Below are 12015 nucleotides of genomic sequence, written 5' to 3'. Positions count from 1 at the left end.
GGGCACATCCTCAAAGGCATAGCCGATGATGCCTTCAATCTTCTAATCTGTCGGGACTGTTCTACGGTTGACTCCATTCTGCAAGTTTGTTGACGTTTCGAGCAGGCCAAACAAAGACGCATTGCACATTGCTTCGACCGGCTCCCCAACACCGCCCCTAGCTCCATGTGCAAGGATCTGCCAACCCTAAGGCAGCCTTCCAACACTGAAAACGTGACCCGCATCGTACGTCGCGAACTGGAAGTGCTCGCTCCTGCTGCATCCAACCCGCCCTCCTGCAGACAGCAACCTAGCAACGATATCCGTTATTCAACGGTCATCTGTCAGGAGGTTGCCAACATGGGTGTCCCCTGTAGCCGCACCGTGGAACACCAGAGTTCGAGTCCCGTCCCTCCCATGGTCGTCACCGCTACGCCTCGCAACACCTACACGGCACTCTACAGATACCGCAATCCTGATGAGTGGCGCACCCCTAACGATAGGCCGATCTGTTTCACGTGCTCGCGTATTGGCCACATCTCTCGCCACTGCTGCAGGTCTTCACCACCTCGACGTTTCACTTACGTTTACCGCTACTCAGATTACAGTCACCGCCGTTTCTCGCCTCGTTATGAGCCGCCCAGCACCAATAACACTCCACCTTCTCCTGCATCCAGTCCAGACGATATGAACATGCACATAGCTCGAGAGCGTGATGGACATCTGGATGACCAGGGCTATGCTTTTGGTGCTTGTCTCATCAGCAGCCCAGACAAAGCAGTGCAGTTTTTCCACAGACCAGTTCTCTACTGTACACTTGGGGCACCCATACAGCAGCTCCTTTTCAGTCAAACAAAGATTAAAACTGCTTTCTCAGCTTTTCATAGCCATACTTGCAGTTTAGAACAGAACAACAAATCTATGTAAAGAGCATAATGCTTTGAAAACCCAGTTTCTCATGCAGAGACAAGCAGACAGCTGAGGTTGTTATGCTTACATTTGGACTTGCAAGCAATGAAACAGGAACACCACCAACCTTGCTCGCTGCAAGTAACTGCATCTCAGCACTCTCGGCCTGAGATACATTTAAATCGGTACCAGAGTTTTGCATTTTCCATTCGTTGAGCACGCCTCATTGACTGAACATGGCCAGGTACAGTGAAATCTCGTTACTACAAACACCACATTAACAAAGTTTTCAAATTAATGAATTTTTTAAGAATCCCCGGCAGATTTGCTATGTTTTGAATGTAAAACTATTTCAGAATTACGAATTTCAAAATATGTTTATTTTCTATGTATATTTCAGAATAACGAAAGTATTTTATTTCTTCTTCTATAATTTTGGAACATCAGTATTACGAATTCGGCTGAAATTAACAGCGCCGCAGCTTGCAACTCTTGCGTGAAACGAAACAGAAACCGCTGTTTGTGTGTATGGTCCGTGGGCTGTAGCTATCATCATCAGGACATCTAGGACCAGCTTCTAGCGCCACCATGAAGCTATGGTTATGGTGAGGTGGCGCGACCGCGCATTCCGCCGCTTGGAGAAAACGCGCCTTCGGTTCATGCCGCCGCCACTGGTCGCCGCTGTGGCGCTGCTGTCAGCTCTTCGATGCATTCTCTCCGGCGCACGCCGGTTCGTTCGTTCTTGTTTGCCTGTAGATGCTGCTTAAGCTGTGGTGCTATTTTTCAATCGGCTTTGCCCTAGCTCAGGTTATCCTGTTTTGTTTGGTGCCTATGTAGTTTTTCTTCCCGAGGTGCTAGTGGGAGTATGTAGTACATATGTGCATACTTTTCTGTTTCTCTTGCGTTTAGAAACCCCCCGCTAAAAAAAAAAAAAAAAATGAAAGAATCGTTGTCAGGCAAAATTACCTTCAATTGCTAAACAAAAAAATTAATGAAAGCATCGTTGTCAGGCAAAAGGCCAGTCAATTGCTAAAAAAAATTAATGAAAGCATCGTTGTCAGGCTAAAGGCCAGTCAAATGCTAAAAAAAAATTAGTGAGAGCATTGTTGTCAGGCAAAAGGCCAGTCAATTGTTAAAAAACATAATGAGAGCATCGTTGTCAGGCAAAAGGCCAGTGAATTGCTAAAAAAATAATGAAAACATTGTTGTCAGGCAAAGGGCCAGTCAATTGTTAAAAAAAATTAATGAGAGCATCGTTGTCAGGCAAAAGGCCAGTGAATTGCTAAAAAAAATTAATGAAAGCATTGTTGTCAGGCAAAAGGCCAGTCAATTGTTAAAAAAAATTAATGAAAGCATCGTTGTCAGGCAAAGGCCAGTCAATTGCTAAAACATAATAATGAAAGCACGGTTGTCACGCAAAATGCCAATCAATAACTAAAAAAAATAATGAAGCATTAATGTCAGGCAAAAGGCCAGTCAATTGCTAAAAAAAAAGATTAGTGACAGCATCATCCATGACCAGCTTCTTATATGTGCGAGACCTGAGTGAGGCAAATGAAGTTCTCAAAGACTGTGGCATCGAAAACACATCTGTCATCACTCAGGCCAGTTATTCAAGGCTGATATTTTATATCGCTGGATATGTGGCGAAGAAATGCATCGCTGGCACCAAATGTGAAGACTGATGCAGACAACTCCTCAGTCTCAAGAACGGAACTGAGCGTGTCTTAATTACCAGTTGAAAGTCAGCGCTCGTTGTGTCGTCTTCTAATCTTGTGCTCCCGTCCACGTTCCGCGCTGTTACCTCAAGATGCATAACCAACATATGCCCAAGCTGCTATTCTAGTTAATTACCAGTGCAGTTGACATAGGCGGTCTTATGTTTCCATCAACCAATCTAAACGCCCCTGTGACATCCCATGAAAACACCTTTACTCGCTGTTTTAGTGCGCGTGAAATCCGAAGAGACAGCCTTATTGACTTGGTATCCATTCTCCAAATGACCAAACTGCAGCTGGTTGGTTGTCACAGACATATTAAATTTGTGACAAAGTGATCAAGTTCTATGTTCTTAGCAGACTACACCTGAAGACGCAGAATTCATTTTCAAAAGAAAGGCAAGGGAGAATGAAACTGTTGAAACTGAGGTGGGTTGTTTAATTTGCTATTTGGTTGTGAGCAGTTGTGTCTGGAAATTGTGTTTATTCTACCTGTATTACATGTATATTTGAGGCCATCAACAGCAACCTCAACATTGTGATATTTCACTTTTCTTTCCAGCATTCTTGCCCTTAAGTGCAATAAACAAAACTTTGCTTATCCATGAGAGGTTTTTGTGAATAAAACTGCAATTTGTTCCTTCTGTACTTATAATACCGTTTCACATCGCATGTTGCACGTTCTGGCTATCATCTGGCTAAAAATTGCACTTTCCCACTTTAGACGCACCGGAAATTCGCAGACAACAAAGAATAGAAATTAGCCTGATGCCTGCGTACTATGCGACGTAACCGCACGTTAAATAATCGCTTGTCATCTGCATTCTCTGCAATCTTCGACTGCAACGCCCCTCAGCCCGAGTCGCTTTGGCTTTTTTAAAACTCACGACACCAAACCAAAATATTTAGCTTTATAACTTCGACCACTGTGCCCATCGGGAAATGATGTAATGCATCTTCAGACCAAAACTTCTTCATTTAAGCAGCATTTAGTAGCACGACAAGCAAAACAACCGGCACAGCCGCATCGCCCGCTTTCACGGTGCCAAAGAGCATATTAGCAGTCGACGTCACTCCTGACTTGACTATTTTGCTTACCTGGTTAAAATATTTCAAGTGGTAACAATAATTTTAACATTTTGTTGGTATGACTGCGCTGCAATCGCACCAAAGTTTACCCCAGCCACGGCCCGTCTTGAGGGGGAGCGCGCGCTCTGCCTCGAGACCGGCCGTGCCCCAGCGCGAGCAGAGCATGCATCGAAGTGTAGTGTTCCTGTATATGCTCCCTACAGGAACACTATACAGGAACACTATCGAAGTGCTGAGAGCAGCGCCACCTACGAGAGGCATGAAATGTAGGAGCGGCGCTCGCGGCCAGCCCGCGTCACCTAACCTTTCTAGCCCTAGCTATAGTTTATTACGCAGTAGCCAGCAGGCCTAGCTGCCTGCGTTTTTTTCTTCCTGTGTTGTGTGCCATACGCGGCTCGGGTCGTTCACGCATGCGGGGCGGTATTTTAGTTGTTGTTTTTTTTGCCGCAGATTATCTTATTGCGAAGTTTGTGCGAGATTGGAGACATTAGCCAGCGAAGTGCCAAGAAGATATGAACGCAGCTGCTTTCACTGCAAGAAATCGACGCAGGGAAAAAGTGATTCGGCCTCTACAGACAGCGAGCATTGCCCCATCGACTGCCGCGATCATTATGAAAGACCGAGACAAGATTTTCAAAGTTCAGGGAGCATTGAAGATGGGGTCATAGAGACCTTTGATGTTTTTTTTTGTTTTGTTTTGTTTTGTTTTTTTTTTTTTTTTTGCACATGGACAAAGTCTGTACTTTCATCGCTCGATGCAATCACGCATGAAATGAGTGAGGTGTTCCGGAAAGTGGAAGGTGTATGTGCTGTAGTGGTGTAATGTAGTGCGCAGTCGTGTTTGTTGCACGCAGCAGAAGAAAATAATTGATTTCTTCAAATAAATCAGCTCTGAGTTAGTGCAACATTTTCACTTGAGGTTTTACTTGTCTACACATGTGCCTACTGCCAAGGTATGTCATTTTCATACTTAGGTATGACCACTGGCTTATAATCGCAAATTTTTCATTAAAACGATATTTCAAAATAACGAATAATTTTTTTGCGCTCCTGCGGGATTCATTATATCGGGATTTGACTGAAGCTCCAAAACATCCGTGCACAACAGAGAAACAGACACCTTTGTGCCATTTCTCTGCCAAAAATCCACTGATTTAAGTACTGCCCTCATGCTTAGCGAGATATCTTTCTGCCCAGATGTGTCACTGAAGTGTTTTAAGGTGAAAGCCTTTAACAGCTCAAGAGTGGCATCGGCAGAAGGTGTGCGCCGATGATAAAGTCGGTGATGTGTAAGAGTGAGAAAGCTCCTCCCCTCTTTCCCCTTCGTCTCTTTTCCTCCCTCTATCAGGAGACCAAAGAGAGAGAGTGCCCTTCTCCCTCTATAGACAGAGTCTCTGTCGAGGAATCAGGAGCGTTCAAAGTATCGTAGCAGCGCGACCAAAATGCTTCCGCTTTGCTGCATGTAAGGTGACCTGACCTAAGTGTTCCCCTGAAATTTTTCTATCAAGAACAAGCAATCTCATAAAATGTTTTCTCGTATCTTAGAAACGAGAGTATTAGTGCAGCTGACAATTACCTCACAACCAGCAGCAAAGCAAAGCTCTGCCATGAGCAGTGCAGAAGCGAATGTGGCGGCACTTTATTGAGTGGCAGAGAAGAGCACTGTAATCACAGCACATTCAGATGCACAAAGCAAGCTGTCATGTCGTATTTTTTAAACTTCTCAGGCTTTCATTTTTGTCCGGTAAAAAGTGCTACGCGAAGGCTACCTCGTTAGCATTTCGGTCAGGCCATTCTCGCAATGCTTGAAAACTTCCCCGCTGGCACCTGAGAGTTTAAGCAATATTTAAATGTTAGTTTATGTTGACTACTTTCGAAGTAGGCAGAAAAAAAAAAACAGCACTAGGTGGTATTTTAAATACAGAAATGTTGTGGGGATTCCCAATCCCCTGCCCCCTTTATAACGCAGAGCGTAATTATAACGCGAGTTTATTATAAAAGGGAGGAATTGTCGTGGACGATATTAAAACAATGTGTTTACAAGGTATCGGTATGTATTGAGGAAAATCATAAGTATCCATCTCGCGTTTTCTTCCGTTCGCAACATTTCCTTTCCTTTTCTTTAATAATTTTCGCGGCATAAATTTTATTCATATAGATTATTTGTTTTATATTTTGCACTTTCTGAAAGTACTGCGTGTGTGTTCAGCCTGTATGCAGAAATCGCGCCAATATTTCTCGTAAGATGTTGCCATGAGTGGTGGCCGTCTATTTTGACGGCACTACCACCCATCATTGCGCCCTTGTTAGGCATTTTCGGCGCGTATACGAATGTATTTGTGCACGAACATCTAAACGCGCCGGGATGCATGTCGTTATATATTTTTCCGACTGTGGTCTGGGCAACCAGGACTAAATGGGACCACTTATTGTACGTGGGCATGTATGGGCCACGGATGCAGCTAAAAACCGCGGTCGCATTCTCTTCCACCAAGTTTATAAATTATCTTTCACGCGTACCATGGCGTTTAGACGGAATAGTACATAGCAAGCAGCAGGATGCAAAAGATCGGATAACATGCATGCAAAGAGCAGCGTGCCCAGAACTGGCCGGAATTTCCATTCTCAGCACTTTGGCTCAGTAGCCGAATGCGATAACCCTTGCGCAGCATGGTGTTTTCGCTATTCAAAGGTCGCACGTAACACATTACTGACGGCGATGCATGACGTGCAAACATTGTCAACGTCGCAATGAAGAGAGTAGCCCACTTCGTTGTATCCCAGCGCGTCAGTGTCGCCCTAAACCTATGTTAAAGGCAGAAGAAAGAAGTTGTACTAATCACACTAATGTGGTGTGCTAAAATTATTAGGGTTCAAGAACATTAGCTCTTACTACTTTCTATTTCAAAGGTTGTGGACGTCTGCTATGAAGGACAAAGGCGAAAAGGCAATAAAATATATATTACGTGATCATAATAGGCGCATAGCAACAATGAGCCCACAGCTTAAACCTTGTCTTCCTTATATATGTGCCTTTTTATAGGCCATCGAATTGAGACTACGCCCCGGACCACCATTTAGATAACATTTGGGGGTCATGTCTTTGAGGCAGGATATCCACGTTTGTGTCAAATATTAAAGGCTGTGGCTGAAGGTACGTCGGACGGACCCGATCAATGGTCTTAAAGGTACGTCCGACGGACCCGGTGCGTTTTTCTTTGGGATCCGTCCGACGGATCCGGGAAATATTTTTCAGAGGTACGGCGGACGGACCCGATCGGTAGGGTTCTTCCGACGGACCCAACGCATTTTTCTCCGATATGGGCCTTGGGATCCGTCGGGAAAGCCGGACTCAGATGTGGTTGTAGCAACAACATGGTAGCCATATGTAGCCAAATCGAAGTTGGTATGAGGTGTACTACGTGCGAGGTGCAAGAAGTATGTACTACATACTGCATGCATGAAATGTGAAATTACAAAGAATAGTACAGTGGCAAGAATAGTGCCTAGAATGGGTGATATACTACGTGATGGCATGATGATAGGTTTACGTGAGTTGGACCGCGGCAGGGTGGCAAGCACGACCAGAGCGCAAGCGCATGTAATCGCGGTGTTGACGGCCAGCCCGCGGCCCGCACGCCCGCTCATTTGGTCCTCGTTATTATGTGGATTAACGTCTACGACGGTCGTTATGTAATTATGTAGTTTTGATTCTTCAAAGTTTCCTCACTTCCATCTGTGATGAGATGCGTCACGTAACGCATCGCTTTCTGCTCGCATTGAGGTTTGGTGCTGCAAGTTCTACGTAGTACAAGCTGCGCTGAAAAAGCTGGGCACCGCCGGCGTGTCTCTAGCCCAAGCATCGCGTCATTCGTGTTTGTTGTACAACTGGAGGTGTGGTTTGTGCTTACCGTGAGATGCTGTGATTACGGATTACGTCCTACTAGAGTGCTGTGTGAGACTACGAAGAGTGCTGTGATGAGTGCGCCGATGTCCGGACGGACATCAGTGTGTCCGTTTATGATCGGCGATGTTGCACATGCATGTCAGTGTTTAATAGGTGCAGTGGTAATTTATTTACACGCGCTGTGCAACAATCAGACGAAAATAAGTCATCGACAATTTGTTAGCCTGTACTACAGAGCTCAAAACTCGGAAAATGGGAATGCACGATGCAGTTTTCGCATGTTGGAGTGAACCGAAAAATAAGTGCCCAGCCCACACCGCCGGGATGCGTATTACTACAGGTGAAATGGTTCAGGTTTCTGTAAAATAGCTGCCTGGCACAGCACCTTTCTAAATGTTCAGGCTTTGTACTATTGTTGAAGGCCACTTTATCATTAATAAAGGAACGAATATGCTTTATGTGTTAATGACTAATGCTTTTTCAACATATTATGTTTATTTTTTTTTTCGTTTTTCCTTAGTTTCCTTTGTTTTTCATGCTAGACAAACACAAATAGTACACTTTTAAACTTGTCAGTCCAAAGCTGAACATGAATATCTGCCATGCATGTGACAGCTTTAATGCTAGAAAGGTTGACATGTATAGCATGTACGTACACGCTGCGACATCTTAGTGGCACGTTAGGCTACTTGCCCCAAGGTCGTGATGTTTAATACCAGTGATGGCAGTCGCACTTTGGTGCAGGTGAAATGCAAATGCTTCTGTTTTCTGCAAGATGTCAATTCAAAGTACAAAGCCCAGGCAGTCAAATTAGTCTGGAGCTCTCCACTACGGTATTCTTCATAGCTACATATGTCACTTTAGGATGTGAAACCCTACATGCCACAGGTAGGCTGCATTGTTTTTTAGATTTTGTAACCTCTCATCTATGTTTTGCAACATTTGGCTAATTTTAGTTCCCAAACAGTTGCTAAAGATGAAACCGAAGCAGTTCTTGGCATGGTTTGCTGCTTAGATTAATTTGCTAATTGCAGTTCTTTGAAACTTGCATCAATGCTGGACAGTTCAAATAGCAAGCAGTTGAATTACAGAAATGATGTGGATCATGCATTTCAGTTCTGACAAGTGGAAAGTAACGGTCCCCTCCTTGCATGCATAGGTGCCTTTAGACAAATACATACTCGGGTGTGTGATTGTGACGCATATCAAGGGTCAACAGAAGGCCATGTGGAGCCAGTGTGATATTCTTCATGAAGGCTAAAGTAAAATTGTACAACAGCTGCTGTACCATGCAGAAAAAAAATTGATCATTTAGTGTATGATTAACTGACCATGAATAGCATCTTACTCAGAGTATGATGTGATATATATCTGGTTTAGCATCCCAAAATAACTACGGCTATGAGGAACACAATAGTTGAGGGCTCCGGTATAATTTCGACCATCTGGGGTTCTTTTACATGCACTGACACCGCACGGTGCATGACGGCCTATTGTTTCGCCTCTATTAAAATGTCCCTGCTGTGGCTGGAACCAAATCTGCATCTTTGGGTTCAGCAGCCAAGCACTCTAACTACTGAGCCAGCACAACGGGGCCAAGTATCAAAATGCATGCCATTACATTTCTTTCTAGCCTGTGGTTTTCTTCATAGAACTAATGTATACAAGGAAAAGTAAACAGCAAGAAAACACTAGTTTTATTGCACATTATATTCACATTTCAGCAAACATTCTCTAGGAAAAAATTTCTCATAATGTTTTCATGGAAACCATGAACAAAACAAAACAATGCACTTACTCCACTCGAATTATTAATGGGCAAGGTTGCATCTATGCTACTACACTGCACTTATCACAAAACCACAAGCCCCATCTGCTTTGGCCAATCACTTGATGGAACTAACGGAGACAGATGTCGCACACCACAGACTGGTCGTCTCGCAACATATCTCTGCACGTCCTCCTCAAAGCAAACTTGCTAGAGCAGCCTCGAGCATAAGCACGCGCTCAACTGCAGTTTCGATTTCACAAGCTCATTTTCACCGGCATCAGATCTTGCTACCTTCCTGAAGCAGAGTAAATGAGAGCACAAAGAAAAACACAGGTAAAGGCTGCATCAGCTACGCACCAGTAAGAAGATGTGGGCTCCGGTTCTGTACCCGGTCAGGCGCTAAACAGCTGAACTCGCTAAACTCACCGGTGCGATTTTCGCCCGGATTTTCATAAAGTTCCCTATGAAACCGCCTTGGCCGGCGTTGCTGCGACCCGGTTGGAATAAGCTAGAAGCTTGGTGCAACCGGGTGAAAATAAGCAAACCGTTATTGCAACCCATGGATTGGCTTGGCTTTGTTTATTATTTTCGGATTGGGGTTTTTGCAGGAAAGCCCAAGGCAGATCACGTGTCGTGTGTTTGTAAACGACGTTTGGAATGTGTGGTCGTGTGAATCGCGATTTTTGCGTCGTGCACATTTCGTGCCTCAGTGCTCATCTTACAGTTTCTTCATGGATTACGTTAGTAACGACAGAGGCGATAGACGCAGTAAAGGCTTCGTGCATCCACGGAAGTTGAAAGAGTGCTCCTACCTGCGGACCCCGTCGGTTTCTTCGTTCATTCTGCAACAAATCATATTTGCGTGGTGCTTCACAAACAGGGCGTCTTGGATTTATTTTTGAAGCATGAATGGTGCACAGTGTGGCATACTAGAAACCAAGAGCGTATGTAAAAGGCCTGTGTATGGGGATCGTGATTTGGTTTGTGCTGCCATGGAAGAAAAATATTCTCAACGTGTAGGTGGTCTTGGCTTTCGTTTTGAAGGTTGCGGTGTTTATGTAATCACCGTATGTGATCGCTTGGCTGATTCTGGAAGGGCTTTTATGTGCTCTTTGTTTTGCAATGCCGGGCACTCCAGATAAAACTGGTCTTTTCGAAGCTGCGAGCAGTTTTCCCTGAACTGCCTTAGCGAAAGGACACTTCTATTTCGCGTTATTCACGAGGTGTGCGCAAAAAATATTTAGCATTCACCCGTTTCTACATTCCCTCAATCGCACAGAGATGGAGCCTAAGTGGTGCCTTTCGCCCTCAATATATCTCAATATTAACTTCGAAAAAAATATCCAGCAGGTTCGGAACTCGCTTTTCTTTTACCGCTTTTCCCAAGTTGCGTCGCCTGTCTTCACGCATTTTTCACGTTGCCCGCATTCTGCTGAAGCTGCCTGAATTGAACAAACCTCTATCCACTAGTTTGATCCAAGGCTTTCTGACCGACCGCGCCGCGGTTTGTTACTGCTAATACCCAGTCATCTTCAAAGTTTTCTTTCAGCTATGTGTTCCACAAAGCACTGTCCCTTACTCTTAACGATCTCCCTTCTGTAACTTCTACCATCCACATTTTAGTTGATGACTGTGTACTTCGCTGCTCTGTAACCAACTCGTCCGACGCTTCTGCCTTATATCAATATCTAATTCGCATACAATAGTAATGTGCTGTGTGGCCTCCGTCCCTGAGAAGCTTTAGACTGTTGATTTCTTCTCACCACTGCCAAAACAACACATCCTACTTACAAAATTAACACTAGTACTACTTTTTCAAAGAATTCATTTAAGTACCTTGGTGTTCACCTCACTAATGGCTTAACATTGTCTTGCCTTGTAAGCCATGTAACTAATTACTCTAATAGAACTGTTGGATACCTCTATCGTAACCTACCCATGGCTGGCACCTTCTTGTGTAAAATTACTAGATTACAAAACCCTTGTGTGATCACAACTTTAATATACCAATCATATAGTTGATCCACACTACTGTAACTTTACTGAAACTTATGAGCCTGTTCAAAACCATGCCACCAGTTTCATTCCCTCGAATACTCCTTCAGCATCTCTGCCATGAAATCTGTTACAGTCTCTGTTCTCGTCACTGTACTTCATGCCCCTGCCTTTATCACAAGCTTTTCATACAAGACCTCATGGCAGTCGTCTCGGCTAACCTGTGTATAGAACACCTCGCACAGGTCATCATAAAAGTGGCGTTTCACCGCATGCCCGCACAACTACATTTCATGAGTCAATCTTCGCAAGCACTGTTCACAACTGGAATCATCCCTCATCAGTGATCCTGTAAGCTTCAATACTGCCATCGAAGAACCTGTTTAATCATAGCCATGTATACCACTAGCCTGTCGCCATTTATCACTGTGCACAAGCCCATTCCTTCTGTAAAGTCTCGCATTAGGACCTCTGAGGTATCAATAAACACATAAATAAAAGCATGGTTGATAAAGATTCCTTACAATATGGGATTTGTGATTATGTTCGGCAGGAATATATATATATGTAACCGGATCATGTTGAACGGTGCTAAGCTTGAGCTTGGCACAATTGTCTTTCCTGTGATATTGAACTTAGAAATTAGG

At 44.1% G+C, this 12015-nt stretch overlaps 1 protein-coding gene across 1 annotated transcript in view; it reads right to left on the bottom strand.

Annotated features, from left to right (window-relative positions):
• LOC146177702 (uncharacterized) overlaps positions 1-9826 on the bottom strand; it is a 44650-nt gene extending 34824 nt beyond the window's left edge. Inside the window, exons 1-2 of the mRNA XM_084581621.1 lie at positions 9787-9826; positions 9731-9755 (exon numbers count right to left, since the gene is read on the bottom strand). Of these exons, the coding sequence (XP_084437747.1) occupies positions 9731-9755; positions 9787-9826 (65 nt within the window). The remainder of the gene's footprint in view (positions 1-9730; positions 9756-9786) is intronic.
• Between the last annotated feature and the right edge of the window lie 2189 nt (positions 9827-12015).

Source organism: Amblyomma maculatum, chromosome 10, assembly GCF_055883805.1.
Source record: "Amblyomma maculatum isolate TAMU_Amacu chromosome 10, ASM5588380v1, whole genome shotgun sequence".
NCBI classification, from domain to species: Eukaryota; Metazoa; Arthropoda; class Arachnida; order Ixodida; family Ixodidae; genus Amblyomma; species Amblyomma maculatum.
The sequence above is the reverse complement of the archived record's forward strand: the minus strand, read 5'-3'. Positions and strand labels throughout refer to the sequence as shown.